The sequence below is a fragment of the Diabrotica undecimpunctata genome, chromosome 5, assembly GCF_040954645.1.
Source record: "Diabrotica undecimpunctata isolate CICGRU chromosome 5, icDiaUnde3, whole genome shotgun sequence".
NCBI classification, from domain to species: Eukaryota; Metazoa; Arthropoda; class Insecta; order Coleoptera; family Chrysomelidae; genus Diabrotica; species Diabrotica undecimpunctata.
The window spans coordinates 128,829,697-128,849,836 of NC_092807.1; the positions used below are offsets into that span (position 1 = coordinate 128,829,697).

At 33.8% G+C, this 20,140-nt stretch overlaps 1 protein-coding gene across 1 annotated transcript in view; it reads left to right on the forward strand.

The window, feature by feature from the left end:
- Rim (Rab3 interacting molecule) overlaps nucleotides 1-20,140 on the forward strand; it is a 295,789-nt gene that overhangs the window by 177,116 nt on the left and 98,533 nt on the right. The window contains exons 9-10 of the mRNA XM_072532709.1: nucleotides 9,254-9,500; nucleotides 12,861-13,044. Of these exons, the coding sequence (XP_072388810.1) occupies nucleotides 9,254-9,500; nucleotides 12,861-13,044 (431 nt within the window). The remainder of the gene's footprint in view (nucleotides 1-9,253; nucleotides 9,501-12,860; nucleotides 13,045-20,140) is intronic.

A 20,140-nucleotide genomic window follows, 5' to 3' on the forward strand; every position in this document is an offset into this window, starting at 1 on the left:
TTGCGCGGTCGGCCGATACTTCTACTATTTGGAAAATTGTTCCTTCTTATTTTAACTACTCTTGTGTCCTCTATTCTACTGATGTGATTGTTTTATTCTTTTTTCCTATGTAGTGTTCACTGGTTTAAACTAGTGGTCGCCAAGTTCTTGAAAATTTAAAGATTTTTCTTGATTTCAAAACAAGATCAAGACAAGAAGTAAGTTTGGATTTTAAGACAAGACAAGAAATTTTATGTCAATACCAAGATTTCTTGTCAAGAAAACAACAAATTTTGAAATATCTTGATTAATAATGACATAGCTTAACATATTTTAATTTATTGAACACTTTTTTTGTTAAAACGATTTATACAAATATAAATTAAAAATAATAAATGATACTTACCTAACCCTGTTGGTAATAAAATTACAAACTAAACAAATTTTATTTTAAATAACAAATTAAGCACATTTTTAAATCGAAATTGAAAAACTATGAATTAAGGAACTTAACACTTCTTATGTAGTCAACGCTCAGCCTATTTCTTGGTTTTTTTTATAGTTAAAGCTGCTCTTGGAAATAGCATTTCCGTAGATACAGATGTTGCTATCGTTCCGAGAAAATCCTTGGTCATTTTGGATAAAGACGAGTAGACATTTTTGTGTCTTTTCCACCAATTAAGTATATTCTCAGAGTCTTCCGACCTAGGTTCATTTAAGTATTTTTCAAATTCATACTTCCAATATTGTAAATTATCATTCTCAGCTTTAAATAGGTAAGTCTAAGTAGTTCTCTTTTAGGACTAAGGGCTGGCTCTGGTATTGAATTCTGTAAATCATTCTGGGATTTACTAAAGTAGTTAGTTTTTAATATTTCTTCAAATTATTTTACTGCTTCTAATTGTAGAAGCTTTTCCCAAGATGAAGAGGAAAATGCCTCTACTTTATGCTGAGGATCTAAAATAAGAACTATTCAGTATATCCAATTAGTTTTGTTATAGTGTTTTAGTAGTTTATCTCTCGCAGCTTAATTAATTCAATCAATCATCGATCAATTAATTGCTTGTTGGTAGCGTCTCTATCAATTTTTTTATCAACTTCATGAGCCCATATTTCCAGTGAAGTAAGTTTATTCCAATATAATTATCACGAATTGCGGCGTGCAATATTTTTCCCCTTCGAGCATTAAAGAAAGTGTTTAAAAGCTTCCCAGATGCTGAAAAAATTTACTGACCAGAATCCATTCTATATCTAATATTGTCGGTAACTTATGGAACTCTCAGCTTCCTCAGGAGAGAGAGAAGGCTCGTTACACGCTCTATCCATCGCTTTCTGGGACCTAAGAGGGTAGGGTTCTCGGTCAGTGAAGCTCTTGTGAAGGAGTTGAGCTAGGGACTTGGGATAAAGACAGTGATGTTTGTTATAGTGCCATTCGGGCGAATCAACAATAAAAATTAAAAGAAGTACACAATTAAAATAGTTATACACAAAATTCGAAATATTTTTATAGAAAATTTCCTAAGTCGCTGAGACCTGTGGGAGAAATTACAAGTTATTTTATATATTGTAAAATAGGCATAAATATTGTAAGTTTATTTTAATACCTGGAAAATAATGTAAATACCCAAAATCAAAGATGGAAATAATTTACAAGTTTTTACAGTGTACCTGAAAGAGAGAGGAACAAAACACAATTTATAAGTTTTATTAAAAATGTCAAAGTTAAAGTTTGAAATATACGTTTTAACAGTGTACCTGAAAAATAATGTAAATACCAAAAATCAAAGGTGAATCAAGTTATTTTGCAGTGTACCTGGAAGAGAAAATAAAACGCAATATAGGAGTCTTTATTAAATCTTAATTCTTTAAGGATATGAGCACCGTCCGGTGGCTAAGTCCCGTGAAGTAGAGACTTAGCAGAATCCTGAAAAAAAAATTTTCTTACATGACCAGTAAGACTACCGAGATAATCAGGTTTTGGACTAAGTCCAAAAGCACAGATTAAATCGATGACACTTTGCGACACTTTTGAGGAAAATATTAGCAAATTCGACTAAGTCGAAAAGCAGAGATAAATTATTCCTCAAAAATAGCCGCCGTTTGGTTTGAAAACAAACCGACGTTAAAGATGAGAACGTTAGGTTCTGGGTTTAAACGTGAAAGCTGTGGAAATAAAACAGGAGCTCTGAGAACTGAATCGATCAGAGGATCTAACTTGCCAAGAAGGCTGGACCAGCGGACATATCCTGACCCGGTCTGATGTCCTGGCAGTCGTGCACTTCTTTTATGCCAAAATAAGTAGGTCAATCTGTAACGGTCATTTTGGACTTTTTACGATTGGACCTGCACGACGACCAATGCCCAATTTTCAGTATTATCATTGGCTGCAGCTCAGGTGCCTTTCGACCAACGATAATACAGAAAATGAGCAACAGACTCCTGAATTATGATTGGGTGCAATTACTGTTGCCATTTGACCAATCACAATTCAGCAGGCTAGGCGACAATATCTTGCAATTATTTAGATTTTCGATATTATCGAAAAATATATTTAAAGCAGTTTTTACACTTACACCTCATGTTGTCATCTCGAAAATTGAATGCCATCTTGTAGGCACATCTAACTTTGGCATAGTCATCTTACAATTTATGGCCTCGCAAGCACTATTAGGTTTAGTTTGTATTGGCTCTGAGTTTTTGATTTTTTTTACAAGGTATTTAGTTTTACTTATAGGAAAGTTGAAATCTTCGGGTGTATAATTTATATCATTTTCTACTTCGATCTCATCCTCCAAATAAATCCTTTTCGATATCTAAACTGTTTTAATTTGGTTCAACAACTTTTATGAAATCGTGGACAGCTAAATTTAGAATATGTGCGAAACATACAAAATGCTTATTTTTGTAGTCAAAAAAGGGTGCTCAAGTTTCTAGGGAACGCATAATTTTAAAGTTCACAGCCGTATTATCAGTTATCACACCTTGAATGCAGTCCAACACATCATAATATTTTAGCACCTCAAAGAGAATCTTGGCAACCGATGCACCAATATGACTTCCCTTAGAAGGCACAAAATCTAAAACAATTGACTGAATTTTCCAATTTTTGTCCACAAACTGAGCTGTAATGTAAATTTTTTTTTCTTTTTAAGAATATTAGTACTAGATAGAGCTGCTTCTGGATTTAAACATGAAAATAGATTTTTGCTAACATCGCCGTCAAAAATTTAAATGGCAGATACTTTTTTGTAATAAATTTTATGATCAACAACCTCTTTGTTTAAGGAATTAACTATTCTTAGTCAAATGAGTCAGCAGACATACGATTTACTGAAGTCACTGTCACTCACGGCAAAATAAAAGATGATTTTAATATAATGTAGTTTTTATGACCAATATTCACAAATTCGCATCAAAAATATAACGAAACCGATACAGCCTACCGCTTTGTAATATTAACCTTACTTAACTAAACGGGATAAAGCATACAACTGCACATCAGATCGGGGACCATTTGGATCGTGAGCCAATGTCAGTGGAGCCACCAGATAGCCGTGTTAGCACGCAACGCAATAAAAAGGTTGCTGGGGAATCACCGGACCGGGTAATCAGGAAATTGCCAAGACAACGTCAAGAATCCGGGATGTCAAGGCAAGATTTTTTTTTTAAATTTCTTGATTTTTTCTTAATACAAGACAAGAAGCTTTTATTAAGACAAGAATTCTTGTCTTGTCGACCCCTAGTTTAAACCCTATACATTACATTTTGTTGTGGGCTCGTCACTCCTTATTTGGTCTCTCAGCGTATTTTTATTTCTGTTTCTTCCGGGATTCTCTGTATTTTGGCTATGTTGGATTTGTGTTTCTGATTCGTGGTCAATATAGGTCTTATACAAGCTTTATAGATCATCGATTTCTTCTCACAGTTAATGTATTGGTTACATCATATAGTGTAATTAAGTATCCTGCTAATCTATATATAACAAGCGAGTCTTCTACAGCTGGCGCCGCTTCTCGCATCCTAATTTCCAGCGTTTTCTGTCGAAGCAATCTTCAGTTGTTAAATCTCTGGCGGTCATTGCATCGTCGACATCGTCTCTCCAGGATCGTCTTGGTCTACCTCGTTTTCTTCTAGTTGGCGGAGTCCATTCTTCTATTTTTTTTGGCCATCTATTTTCAGGCATTCTCTGAAGGTGTCCATACCAGTTAGGTCTTTTGGCTTTGATTGTGTCTATTATGTCTAGATCGATTTCCATTTCTCTCCGAATATCTTCGTTTCTCACCCTATCAAGTCTAGTGAGCTGGCAATATCGTCTCCAGTAGTTCATTTCCATGGCCTTAATTTTTGATTTTTTTCTTTGGTTTATTTCCCAGAGTTCGGCGCCGTACAGCCCAATACTTTCTATTATTGTTTTATAGATTCTTCTTTTATTTTCTTTTGTTATTTTTTTATTCCATAATCTATTTGTTCCAAAATGACCCAAAAAACTAAAAGAACACCGCAGTGTGAACAAATAAAGATGGAAAAAACAAAGAATAAGGACACGGCTATGGAAATCAAAGGGGCAAATTTAAACAAAAAAGATAATGATAGAGACGAGCAAATAAAAAAGGATAAAAATTAAGGGAAATGCAATTAAAAACAGCTACGTGGAATGTTAGAAGTATTTATGAAGAGGGAGGGGTGAAAACTTTAATCGGCATCTTATATTAATGCGAACTAAACTTTCTTGCTCTTCAAGAAATAAAACTTAAGACAACCATTATGTCAGAAGTTGATAAATCAATCTTGTTTAATAGTGATGGGGCAAATTGACTGCTGGGATCAGTGTTTTTAATAAAGGAAAATCTCAAGGAAAGTGTAGTAGAGTTTAAACTAACCTCGGAAAGAATCTGCTCTATATCTGAATCTATCTATAGTCAAAGTACATGCACCGAGCGAAAATAAAGACACCAAAATAAAAATGAAATTTTACTAACAATTAGAAGACCGTTTAAACGAACTACCGAAGTACTATCTAAAAGTAGTAATACGCGACTTTAACTCAAAAACTGGAAGATAAAAAATCTACAAAAATATCACGGGAGGGAAAAGTAAACACGAATCATTCAATGAAAACGACATGCTGCTAATAAATTTTGTAATAACAAGATATGAAAATCATGAGTACACATTTTGACAGAACACATATCTATAAAACCACATGGATCTCCCAATATGATAACACTGCCAATTAAATAGATCACGTAATTGAAGATAAACACGCCAATACCATCACGTCTGTTAGAAGTTTCCGAGAGGCACACAGCAACACGGACCATTTTATGCTAGTAGCGACTATGAAACAAGAAATTCCGAAGGAACCTAAGCAAAAACTAAGTGCAACCAAACGTTTTACAGTAAACAAGTTAAAGGATGGAAACGTCAAAAATAAGTTAAAATGGGATATAACAAAAAGAATAGAAGACATAATTATTTTGTAAGTTGTTATCCAATGTCGATATTGAAATCAATAGAGAACTTCTTCTACTTCTTCTTTTTTTCTGCTTGTTCGTCTTCTTCTGCTTTTTTTCTTGTTAATTTAGCGAGACACGTTAATCTCTGGCACTTTGGTGATAAGATCTTTATACTAAAGCTTGTTTTTTTTTAATAAACTTCAGTACGTCCTGTGGCCTCAACGAAGGCCAACAGTTTCCTCATTTGACGTTTATTGATCTCTCCTGGTTTAATCCTCAGTTGACTAGTGAATTCCTGCCTCATATCATTTGACAAATTACAATAGCATAGAATGTGTATGGCAGTATCTTTTTGAATTTCGCATTTAAGTCTCAGGATGGTCATAAAGGCTACCGCCGAAATATATAATTTTAGCGGGGTCAGACTTGTGATAGTACATGAAGATGTCGTTGCTGTACTACTTAAGGCTTCTGTCATATTAAAAAGCGCTTGTCTTTGTCGGGTGGTGATTGAGGTCAAACAAGGTCACAAAGCCATCTTTTTCCACCCAAGTACTAAACCATATGTAATTCTCGGTAGTATCACTGATGTGTATAATGTGGCTTTCCTTCAGTAAAGTAAAAACAAAAATAAAACTGCATTTATTAAGGGAAATTCTTTTGTGGCACCAGTTAATGTTAACATAATATGGAGTAGCTTATGATGGTAAGTGTGCGTTCAACGCCAAAATTATGGTTATACAATTCAAAAAATTGTTGAATATTATGTACCTGGAAGCGATAGGAGAGAAATAAAAAAATCAGAACCAAAGAAGTTTTGATGGGAGATGATTAGACAAAAGACGAAGGGGATTACTATTAATGTTACTAATACAGTATAGAAACTTTTGGTGAAATGTAATTAAGACTTAATTACATTAAGTTACATAAGATCTTATGTAATTACATTACATAAGATTAAGAGATAAAGGAAAAAGTATATATGAGGGTTGTACCTAAATTTCAGATAAAAGATTACAGATTAAAAACATTAAATATTGGCAAGAACTTCACTCGATTTTTAGAAAAAAAATGCAATGGTATCTCGACATAGGAGTTTATGTTATTTCGTAACCTTGCGCATATGTCAAATTACTCGTATATCAAAGCAATTTTTCCTATTGAAATTAATTGAAATACCATCAACCCGTTCCGGCTCCAAAACACCACATCAATTGTTTTTGTTGTGTATTTTTAAATAAGAAAAATGTATTTACAAAAGGAACGTTTATTTATTAATAACAAATACATATTCCATAAAAGCTTGATAAAAAATGTGAAGTGCTTACAGAAGCGCTTAATTTTTGTCACTGGTCCTCTGTCCAAGGAGGTTTGCTTCCTTCTCCCTTTTAAAATATTGCGGAAATAAGGCAAGTTTCGTTGAACAACTCTGATGCACGACTAGTTGCAACATTTTCGGGGTGATTTTCATTCACGAACTCTACAACTTTCTCCCACATTCCCTAGATCTCCTTTATACATCTTGTAGACATAACCTTCTCCATCTCTGGCTCCTTTTCAAAATAAATTTTTTGTTAAACCGCCGTATGTGCAGCTCATGTAACTCCTCGGTTGTCAGCTCCTGAGAGCCTTCTTCGACGAATTCGTTTACATCTCTCATCATCCATCTATAGACCCATGGATTTTTCCAAACAATCTCCTTTAGCACTAATACCCAGCCAGGCCTGATCATTAATTCTTAAGCATGTCATGATGTTACAGTGGTCCTTCCAGAAATCTCGAAGGGTGTTTGTGTTTTTCGTCACCTCAAAACAGCGCTGAAAAATGTATTTGGTTTACAACTTTTTAAAATTAGAAATCACCTGCTGATCCATGGGCTGTAGGATAGGACTGGTGTTCGATGATAGTTAGAGAACCTTTATAAACTTGAACTCTTCGAGTAAATCATCTTGGAGATTTGGTGGGTGAGCAAGGTCATTGTCGAAGACGAGAAGGGCTTGCATGAGTACGTTGTTTTCCTGTTGATATTTTTTTAACAAAATGGCCAAATACGAGGTTCATCCAGTCGATAAAAAATCTCCTGGTGACCCACACCTTCGGATTTGCACTCCATACATCTTGAAGTTTTTCTTTTAAAACTTTATGTGACTTAAAGGCTCTGGGATATTCTGAATGGTATACTAGCAGAGGCTTGATTTTGCAGTAGTCACTCGCATTGGCGCAAACAGTTAATCTATCCTTCGTGGGTTTGTGACCTGGCTTTGTCCTTTCCTCTGTCGTTATGTAAGTCCTATTCGGTATCTTTTTCCAGAAAAGCACTGTCTCGTCACATTCGAAGACTTTCTGCGGGATGTATCCCTAAGTTTTTATCAGTTCGGAAAACATTTTAATGTAAATCTCAGCTGCCTTCACGTGCAAACTTGCTACCTTACCATGCCTGACGACAAAGTGAATGCCAGTTTTTTCCTAAAGTTATCAAACTAGCCCCAACTGGCTTTAAAATAGTCTTCCGATTCTTCGTTTGTGTAAGTGTGTGGGATCTGCTTCAGCAAATCATCGTAAACTGCTCCTGCCTTCTGTCATATAATGCTTTGTGTTAAGGTTCCTCTTTGAAGATGCTTGTCTGTTAGCCACGCTATCAGTAGTTTCTCCATATTTTCATGGAGATAGTTCCGTACCTTATACATTATTGTAACGCTAGCGTTATATTCTTTATTATTTCTTTCTGTTTAAGCACAGTATATATCATTGATGTGCTATGTCAGTACATCCTCGCCAAGTCAATTACTTGCTCATGATTTTCTGTGAGTTCACGCTTTAATTCAATAGACACTATCTTCTCTTTGGACCCATAGTTATTAAAATTAATGTGATAATGTTTTGTAAACATACAGAAAGCAAAAAACGCGAACCCAACTTATCAAAAAATAGTTCTAAATCAAAGAAACAAGAACACAGACTGATGTCTACTCTGAGGTGCGAGAAACTGTTAGACAGTGCACACAACTCTAGCATGCAAGCCGCATGTTGGAGTCGTACGCAGCGGTGTAGTGTGCGATTCCTCGTATCTCAAATCTTGCTCTCATCTCAAAGCAAAATATTACGCGCTTGCCAGCTCGTATCTTAAAGTACTCGTATATTAGGATACTCGTATATCGAGGTACCACTGTAGTTCCATACAGTCGTAATAATCAAAAGCATCGTTAAAGTTTATCTGCTAACATATACTCCTTACCGACAATTATGACATTGTAAATCATGATGTTCTGTTTGAGGTATCTTTGATGGAATAGATAGATTTGGTAACTTGTTTATAATTGTAAAATTAGTTTTAATAATGAAGGGTGCTAAACTGCCTGACGAGGTAGTACAACGAAAAATATTAACTTCCTAACTATCTCCAAAACTACAACAGCTACAAGCTAAAAATTGGGAAGATCAATAAATATCTTTTCAGTACATATTTTTAAATATCTTCTCAGTATTTATTTTTAAATTATTCTTAGGAAAATATATTTCAACAGCACAAATTCGTATTATATAGATCTACACCACTCGTTTTCAGTTCTCTAAACTATTGCTTCTCTTCTATCAACAAAATAAAATGAATATCCAACAGAAACAGTTTAATTTATTTTTTACCAATAAAGAAAGTCCAATAAAAAAAGAATTTAGAAAGTTCTTGTGAATGACATATATTTATAACTTGGTAAATTGGCTTAAATATTAAAAAAAAAACTGTTTTCTCAAGGAACCATTGTTATTTAAAATTGTATACATTGCATATAGCTTTTTTTATTATGACTATTACTTTTTAGGAACTACGGAGCCTATGTGGAACCAGACATTTGTATACTCAGGACTGAGGAGGGCAGATCTCCGACTTCGTGCTTTAGAAATAACAGTATGGGATTATGTTAGATATGGAGCGAATGATTTTTTAGGAGAAGCTATTGTTGAATTGTGGCCTTTGGAGAATCAACCAACGTGGAGAACGTTGGGTCCTCATGAAGAAATTGCTCTGACACCAAGCGAACATCTCTCGCCACCTAGTACAGGGTCCAGGTCAGTTCCATAGTTTTTATTAAAATACTATATTTTTTTATGATGTGTACTATAATATATATATATATATATATATATATATATATATATATATATATATATATATATATATATATATATATATTTGCTTAGTTGTTAGCTTTTAAATTTAATTTTGAAAAAATATTAAAATTTACTGAGAGACACCAAAATGTTTGGTCATGTAAAAAGGCGGGGATGCAGTAGCCGTTGATTTAATAGTACTAGGTTATACAAACGCGCAAACATATAATTTCGATTTTACCAAAAATTTTTATTCGCTTAAGAGTTAGAGGATACACTAGTAGAAATGTTAAAATGAGCGCGATAACCGATGAATAAACAAATAAAATAGAAGTTCAGAAGAAAATGAGGTAATAGATTTATTTGAAGATCATCTAATAGCACTAAATAGCACTCTAATAGCAATCATCTAATAAAGTTGTCCGAAAAAGCAATGAAGCAAAAGGGCTATGACATTAAGAAAAAATGAATTAAGAAAAGGAATAAAAGAAACTAAGTAAAACAGGGTTGGGATATTCTAGAAAAAGGTGGCTCGATGAGGTGGAGAAGAACAGAACAGTAAGAACAGCAATTTGATGAGTAAAATAGAGATAGAAGAAATCTAAGAATCCTTGGACTGATTAAGCCTATCGAGTTTTGTACGAAGGTCTGGTCAAGTACGCCCAAGGTGTACAACCGCAATTGATGACCGTTTTTTGGTTCTTAATTCTACACGAAATCGTTCATTGACATCGATGTACCTCAGAAATGAGCTATTAAAAGTTAATGTGGGTTCATAAACAGTTAGACGAAGATAAAAAGAAGCAAACTTAAAGCCCATACGCCCCGCCAAAGTTCCACGTCTTCTCCAAAATCATAAAGCTCGTCGTTTGGAATTTCCAAGAACACATATTTAGTGGAATATCGACAACTAGAAAAACGTTCTTTTTGCAGATCAGATTGAGACCAGAATCCTATTATGGAAGCCAGATGGTCGAAACTACGTCTACAGAAGAGATGAAGAACGATTCGCCAGCTGCAGTCTCGCCCAGACCGTTAGTATTCTTTAGGAAGGTATTAGTTGGGAGGTACGTACCGCACTTGTGGAAGTGATTGGACATATGACTGGTAATTCTTACGTTTAAAACATCCTGCAAGATCATGTTTTGTCATATGTTGGTTACATTGGATATGAGAGATTCCCGTTAATGCACGATAATGCTCGACCACATGCCGCTGTCATAGTGAGTAATTATCTTGATGAGGTCCAAATTCAAAGATTGGATTGGCCACCATTTAGCCCGGATTTAAATCCAATATAGCACATGTGGGATCACCTAAAACGCAGCATACGACAAAGAAATCCCGTTTCAAATACGATAGAGCAACTTGGACTTGCCGCACAGGATGAATGGAATCCAATTTCCCAAGGATATTTCCAAAATTTACTTGCAAGCATGCTCAGAAAGATGCAAGCAGTAATAAGAGCTAGAGGGAGGAATACTCGTTACTGATCATGCACTTATTTCAGTTAAAACGACTTGTTTAAGCAATTTAAAAATATCGTTTAAGTTTAGAGTAAAATAACCTTATTTACCTAATATTAAACATTTATTTTTTTCACAATTTTCTCCGCATAAAAACTTAAAATTGTTCATTAAACATTGTTAAAATAAAAGAGGTTAGTCTTTGTATGTGGGTATATTTTATTTTATAAAAACCCTTAAAAGGGCAACATTACAAGCACGAACGTTTTCGGAACAACTGTTCCATCATCAGGTTAAAATACAGGTTACCATGCCTGAGCCACCAAAATATTTGGGTAAAAACCCTTTAAAATGAAAAATGTTACCAAAGATTGTACATGATGTTGATAATATTATATGATGTTTTATATTATATTATATTATATTTTGATATAATATTATCAACATCATGTACAATCTTTGGTAACATTTTTCATTTTAAAGGGTTTTTACCCAAATATTTTGGTGGCTCAGGCATGGTAACCTGTATTTTAACCTGATGATGGAACAGTTGTTCCGAAAACGTTCGTGCTTGTAATGTTGCCCTTTTAAGGGTTTTTATAAAATAAAATATACCCACATACAATGACTAACCTCTTTTGTTATACGTGGTATACAGCCAGCTACAGGAATTATTTTCCTTGTGGATATTGTTAAAATAAACTCAATTTTACAATAAACGACTTGATTGACCAGAATTTAATGATGGTATAAATTAACACCTAAATTAATACAAACACTAAAGGATATTGACAATATAAAAATAGCAACAAAGAACATCAAAACTATTTCATCTTTATATTCTAAAACCAAATATCCTATAGACAAATTTGAAAAAACGAATTTAGTATACAGCATTAGTTGTACTCAGTGTGAGGCTTAATATGTTGGTGAGACCAGAAGAAAGTAATAAATTTAAAAGGACTTTTTTTACTTACTAAACTAATTTTTATTTGGTAAGTTAACAAAAATTGTTTTTTCTTTTTAGTTTAACCTTGTAAGTATTTTGTCTTTTTTAGCTCTTGATGATAATTGTAAACACAATTGAAAGCTCGAGAATAAAAAAATAGTTAACCAATAGCCCTTTTATTGACTCCAACCCATCCAAAACAGTTATATATTTGTTCCAAACGTGTCAAAATTACTTCTTTTTTCTTATGTATATATATATATATATATATATATATATATATATATATTTCCTGTCCGTTACTTTGATAATATATACATTTTTATCCCATATTTTACCACCGTCAACTGTTTTTAAAATTTAATAGAATAACAGTTAAGTTAGCTTTATTTTAAAAACAACGTATAACTTCAACATTAGTAGGTCTATCTGAATGGTTCAGATCTTGACTAGTTTGATAGCAAAAAGCACTGCACCATAATAGGATTCGGGGAGGTCGGTAATGCAGATCCAATGCTTACCGACATCGGCGCCAGTTACGTCAGAATTAGAGTTTGACCGACTGGCAATACCGCCCCACTAATTACTAAAACAATTCGTGTAAAAAACAACTGATGGTTTTTTGTGTACGACTAAATACCATCTACTTTTCAAGACAACAACTAAACAACATGGTAATGCAGATCCCATACTTAACGACATTGGCGCAAGTTATGTCTGAGTTGAACTTTGACCGTCTGGCAATACCAACCCAATAACTGCTTAATTAAAAAATTAATTATTATTATAAAAAAAAATTTAATTTCGATAAATATCAAGTTAAGCATATATGCATGCGAATAAGTTTCTATGTTTGGCTTTGAATGGACCAAATCACGCAGATTGATCTTTCTAACCTTCCAGGTTTTCTGACAGCGATACGCCGTCGGAGTGTGATATTGAAGGTGGACGAGATCGACGAAACGCAGATGGAGCCAGCGTGAGTAGCGTAGGTAGTTCCACTAGCCCACCCCGGGAAAGTGAAAGGAGATCCCGAAGAGATCAAGAGACCATGCAAGCATATCACATGTGTAACAACAATAGGAAGGTAAGTTCATTTAATAAAGATGTAAAATGTTGCATTTGTATATGTATTAGTTGTCAAGTAATACATTTTAGGAGGTAAACTCACAAACAAATCTATAATTACTTTTTACTTTTCTGTAATGTGTCTGATGGTTTGTAGTGACAAAGTGGGGATGGTCATTTATCTAATTTGTGCATCCTTTAGTTAAAACTGCCATGTTGGGTTCATATTATGTTCAGCATAGACCATTTGTTGCGTGTCAAATCGAACCCTGGTGATTTTTAATGTGATACAAGGCCTGTATCCACATTGTTGTTTAATCCATTCTTGGGCCTATTCGGTCGTGAGGTTGAACTCTACTTTCACAGTTGACTTTGCTGATTTTGTTGGATTTCGTCTAAAGCGAAGTAGGAAATGGAAAGCAACATCTATGTCTCGATGGATTGGTAGGTTATAGTTGTTTTGTACTTATTTGTAAGATAGTTGCGTCATAATTTAGATATTGCAATGTGGCTTAGGACCGGAAGCCATTTCGTGTGAGTGGATTTGACAACACCAGCAATCATTATAATTATGTTGTTTAGTTAAACACATATTTTTTGTATGTCTTGGCTGTTAACCCAGACTGAGGAAGAGTATTCCGCTAACGAGAAGACTAGAAGATTCCCCATGTTGTGCTGCACAGTTTCTGAACGATGTTGTTTTTGTCAGATGTTTTTGAAGGTTCCATCGAGGGTCATTCTCGTTATTTATAGCCTTAGAGGCTATAACTTTGTTTTTCAATACCATTTATACCAGCAGACTCCTATCTAAAGGTTGGTCCAATTCATTGTTCATAGCTATACTTATGAAGACAACAGGCAAAACCTGTGCTGATTATAGAACCATTAGTTATGTTAAACCATTTATTGACATTTTTGTTAAAGGCAATACATGCCAGTATCTATAATAAATGCGAGTAGTACCTAAGTTAAACACGGTGTGGTTTCCGTAACAGGTTTAGAACGAGTGATGCATTGTTTAAGATGAACGTACTTATCTCGCGATATATTTATAGACATGTACTGTTGGTTTATTGACCTTCCAAAAGGTATTTAAGTTCTAAGAGACATTGTCTTGGATGGCAGAGACGTTCGTATAATTGAAAATTTGTATTGGAATCGAACATAAATTTTAGAAAACGGTTTCTAATTGCTGGCTCTTAATATTAAAAGAGAAGTACGGCAGGTATCCCTCTTGTCTTTTCTGCTTTTCAACGTTTACTTTGAAAGAATCTTTAAAAATGTACTTTCTGAATAACAAGGAGAAATAGTTAAGAACGGTGAACTCATCAATAATTTGCAATATGCAGACGACTCAGTACACCCAGCTTCTACTAAAGAAGATCCGAAAACATTGCTTGACAGTATTGTTGAGAGCTGTAAGGAAGCAGGTCTGAATTTAAACACACAAAAAACCAAAATAATCGTAATAAGGAAAGAACAGAATAGAAAAGCGTCTATATATGTAAATGGTATTAAACTTCAATATATCTTGGATATTAGTTAAATGCTAACGCAGAGAGTCACGGTGAAATTAGATCCAGAATTGAGCAGGACAAAACCGCTTTTAACAGGACAGCCAAGGTATTATGTAACAGATACCTAAAATTGGCATTGCAGATCCTCTTACTTTGCTGCTACGTGTTCCCGGTCTTACTTTATGGTGGATTGTGAACAAAAGCCATCTAAATCGCATTAAGGCTTTCTAATAAAAGTTTCTTGGATGGATAAAAAAGATATTTGAAACTCCACAATACTAGAACGTTTCAGAAAGACCACTGAGATTATAAAAAGTACCAAGAAGGGAAAGCTTGAGTACTTCGGACATGTAATGGAAGGTCCCAAATATAATCTAGGTAGATTCCATATAAAATATTATGCAAGAAAAAATAGCAGGCAAACGAAGGCAAACAAACCAGGACGAAGAAAAGCTTCATGGTTAAAGAACTTGCGAGATTGGTACTACTGCTAGGTACTTTGGTGTTATATTGGAGGCAAGTTAAGTATTTTAGAATTGTACCTTAATTATTCTTCTTATAAGCTTTTTATTTGGGTGCAAGCTAGAAACCTCTGTTTTCATGGCGTTTGGTTGGAGCCTCTATTTATGAAAGTACTTTTCCAACCTGATGTATAGGCTAAAGAGCAAAGGAGCTAGTATAAATCGCTAACTATAAATGAAATAATTCTACGACCGTTTATTCGGTGACCTAAACCAGGTGAATACGAAAGTACTTAAACTGATTTTGTATAAAAAATATTTTATTCTGGTGAATATTGATAATTAGGAATTTGGCCCACTCTGTATATAAAATTATTGAAAGAATAGAAAACAGAAAAAATGAAATACATAGAATACCTAAAAGACCTTACGCTTAGGATATATCAGATTAAACTTATACCGTCTTACATACAAGATAAAATAATTAGAGACAACGAGGAAAAGTTTCAAATTGATGAGATTATAGACGATTTTCTAGGACGAAACCAACCTAGATTTTCTAGAATACCCGATTAGCGGGTACTACCATACCTGTCAATATGGTGCGAGAAGTGTGGGTACTTGTGTTCATATATAGCAAGATAGGTATATCATGCAAGACAGCAAGCCAATGTTAAGTATCCAGATTGTTCGTTAATAATATATCCAACCGAAATAAGCAGAATTTTAATATACAGATAGTTAAGATGACTTAAACTGATTTTACCATAAACAATTCTTCAGAAGGCTGTAGTTTCAGAATAATAGTTTTTCCCAATAATATTTCCCATTGACTTTTTGATCCAAGGACTCGAAAATTAAAATTCATCGAAATTTCATTAAATTTGGCCGACGCCGGTTTTCCATAAGGATAGTTGCTTGGTCATTTGGTACCCAATCAGAACATCAGTACTGGTCTGTAATAAATCGAACTCATAGATCTATATAAATACCTACCTACGTAGATCTATATAAAGTGAAGAGAAGAATCGGCCTTCGTTGGGCAGCGTATGGAAAACTAAGAGAAACTTTTAAAAGTGAGGTGTCTTTATGACAGACATTCCTAACAAGAAAAGAGATGGTATAAAAAACAGAAAAACCTATTTTAACAAAAGCTTTATCTACCAAATTAAGAGACATACAGAGAAAAATGAAACGATTCATGTAAGGAATAACTATGCGACACAAAGTAAAAAAGATAGAATCGGGAGAAGATCCAAGGTGACTGATATCATTGTAAGAATGTTCAGATCAAAATGGGATGGGCAGGATGCATAGCTATAATAACAGATAAGCGATGGTCAAAGGGATTATTTGAATGTCAATAACAAGGGAAAACAAGTTATTTAAAAAGACTATTCACAAAGGTTAAATGAAAACTGGATGAGAGCGGCTTAAGACAGATGGGGTTGGAAACACAAGAACTACACCTATGTTCGGCAGTGGACTTCCGGGACTGTATGATACTGATAATAACCTAAAAGTCATCAATAACAGCCATGTGAATTTTTTCGCTAATTCTCTCAATATGAAAGTTTATCTATCCGTGATATGCCTGCAACAAAACCATTTTGCACTTTAATTTAACATATTATAAAGGATTTTGCCATACAATCGTCTTAAATGTTTCCATTGTATTAAGGATTTCTATTTCTAGGTTTATTATTATGTCGCAGTTGGTCTCATCCCACCATTTGTGCTACTTATTTCATGCTATATAATACGTATACGCTATTATTGGGGTTTATTGTTTAAAGTGTCGAGTCGAAAGTCGATTTGCTAGAGACATAGGAAAATATTCTGCTATAAAATTTTGAAATCTGCATATTTTTGAGATTCAACAATAAAAGTAAAATTTTAAAACCTTTATTTTGACTCTATGTAAATTGTATATTATACCAAAAATTGACTATGATTCATGGTTATTCTACAAATCTTATTGTATGTTTTCATATAACTCAGTGGAATTATCGTTTTGAGGATGAATATATCGATTCCTAAAAATTTTCGAGACTTATAGGCTACTATCAAGTTATTCAGTGTATCTAGTGCAAATCAACTGAAAAAATAGATGAAATCTTTGCTTTTATTATTAGAGAAGTTTGAGATAGATCTACAATATTTTAATTCAAACGTAAAAATCAACCAATGGGTCAAAAGAATAGGTATTTTTATTTCTGTTAGTTAATAATCGAATTGGACCATACCGTAGAAAATTTGAAGTTTTTAGACTTTCAAAATTGTAATAAAAATCGTTCTAAAATATATTCCAGTCATCAGGGATTTGACTTCTAAAAATTATAAAAACAAACTGAATTTTGCTGAAGATGTCAATTTTGGAACTTGCTATTCCTTTGCAAGAATCTGTACGCCGTAGAACAAAATGTTCTGAACAAAACATGTAGCTTAAATAATTTTGAACAAAAATGTTAACACCTTAACTGCGGCAGTTAAATACTTAATATACTAGTTTTTGCGTCACATGCTCCCGGAGATACGTTATGTTATATTCTGTCTGTGCGTCACATGCCCCCTATTGCATGTGTGTACATGTAAGTACTTCATGCCCTCTAGTACATAGAAGTATAACTTTCGCATATATTACATACAGAAAACTATTATAGAAGTATAAATCTACTTTCCTCTCAAACAGGACATGCCGCCAACATCCGGTGTAGCCCAGACAGCTAACCAAATTTTCTCTTGGAGGTAATTGGATCAAATTAAAGGTGTTTATAAAAAAAATACTTTATATTAAAATAAATAGAACAAACGCATTTTAAAATTGATTGGTAATTTCTGCTTATTGTTATTATATTAAATATAAATAGGAAGAAAATTATATATAAATACCAGAAGCTGCGAACATAATACATGCGGCACAAAACAGAGAAACCTATCGTTTGATGGTCGCCAACCTTCGGTAGAAGACGGCACATAAAGAAGAAGTTATTATATTGTGTGTCTTATTAAAAAAAAGCAAACTGTAGCCAGGTCGACTAGGGCAATCGGAAAAAAAATTATAATCCTACGAACGTTCTTATTCACTTTACGGTAACTTAAACCTGAAGATTTTAATACTTGACGACAGCCTCTACATGGCTTTCGTCGTTTTCTTCCAGGTCCTTCAGGTTTGGTAAAAGTATGCACTCTTTTTTTTAAAGTGGTTTTTTTCAAGTGATTGTATTAAATTATAAGCTAACTGACGTCTAAATTCTGTAATGCTCATGTTTCATCAGGTCAGAATAGTCTACGCCTTTCTTTGCAGAGTTGTAATCAATTATACATTTCGGGTTCACAATGACCTCTTTTTGCCTATTCTGCTTTCCTGTTGGAATCAACTATTTAGTATGGGCTGGGACACTTGGAATCATTAACACAGGTCTCTTATCTATCCACTTAATCTCCTCTGTTCGCTTCATCTCTTGGACTGGTTAAAAATAGGTAGTATTCCTTTTCTGTTTCCTCTTAGAGTCCCACAGTACATAATATTTTCTGCTAACAATCTTTTAACGAGAGGTATTCCTGAATAAAAGTTATCAGCAAATATTATTGTGCCAGCTTTATCTGTGATACACTGAAGTAATTTTAGAACAACTGCTTCAGAGTGTGCTACATTAACTGGTTGTTGTTCATTTTTTCCTATGTAAATACTTACATTGAAAGTATACCCTTCAGGAGAACAGTTTTTGTATAGTTTCACTCCATATTTATAAGTCTTGTTGGGAATGTACTGACGAAAATGGACTCTCCCTCTGAAAGGTACTATAGATTCATATATAACGACAATCTTGCCAGGCTCCATTATTCTTTGAAAATTTTGAATTAACTTCGTAACTAAATTTTCTATTTTGCATAATCTATAAGTGGTATTAGATGTCTCATTATTTTTAAAATGAAGAAGTTTCAATAAAAGCAAAAAGTGGTCTCGAGTTAAAACTTTTGCGATAAATTTATTATAAAATATATCATCTTTAGAACAATATTAATTTAAATGTGGTACTTAAGTGAGGCCCATTGCGATTATTACCCTTAGTGAGGCTCTTATTTCAGTTTTGTTTGTGGCTGTCCATAAATTTAACCTGGATTTTCTTAAGTGTCGCATACTTACGTAATTGTTGAACAATATAAATGTTGGTTTTATTAACAATAATATCCAATATTTCATTAGTTACGAAATTACTAAAAACGTCTATTGGTTTCTGTACCGCATGTGGTTCAATACCAACGAATGTATTCTTTTTTACTACAAAGTCACCATCTACAACTTCTTCTAAATTACACGATTCATCACAATCACTATTCTCACAATTCTGTTAATTATTATCTGATGGAACTTGCTCAAATGGTGTAGTAATAATTTCGTCATCACTATCAATAGAAGAAATTAAATCGGAGGATGAAGAAGATTTAGAAAATTAACTTTTATCTAGCAATGAATCGTCTCTTTCAAAAGGATCTTCGATAGTGTCGACATCAGATGAAGATTGAGTTGCTGTCTGCTCATTCTCCATATCGAGTTCATCAGCCTGTTCGTTATCCATTTCGTGTTCTATTTCTGTTCGTATAAACCGTTGTTCGTTTTCATTATTAAAATTTTCATGACTTTCAATCAACCCTGTATTATCATGTAATTCGTTTAAAATAGTATTTGTTTCAGAACTCTCTCCAAAGTTTTTATGATCACTAATTGTTTGCTCATTTGTTTGCAACTTATATCTCCTTTTGTTTCACTATATCAATCATATATCTTGCCCTTTTCTACATTTTAACAAGTACTGCTCACACTTCAACAAGTTGAAACGAATGGCAATGACACATGTCTCCCGGGGTCTGTGACGCATAGTAACAATAAATTTTTGTTTATGTGCGGCACGTGTCTCCGAGGGCATGTCTCATATTATCGACATCAGTAGCGAGAATTAAAAATTTGCTATCGATAGCTATTTGTTACACTTAACACGATGTATAAATACCATTTTTATTGCTACCGCAAGATGGGACGGTTTCACCAATTTTTTTACAGCACAGTTGAGAAATTACACACATGCCCTTGGGGATATGTGACGTAGTCAAGATGTTAATTAGCACTTTTTGT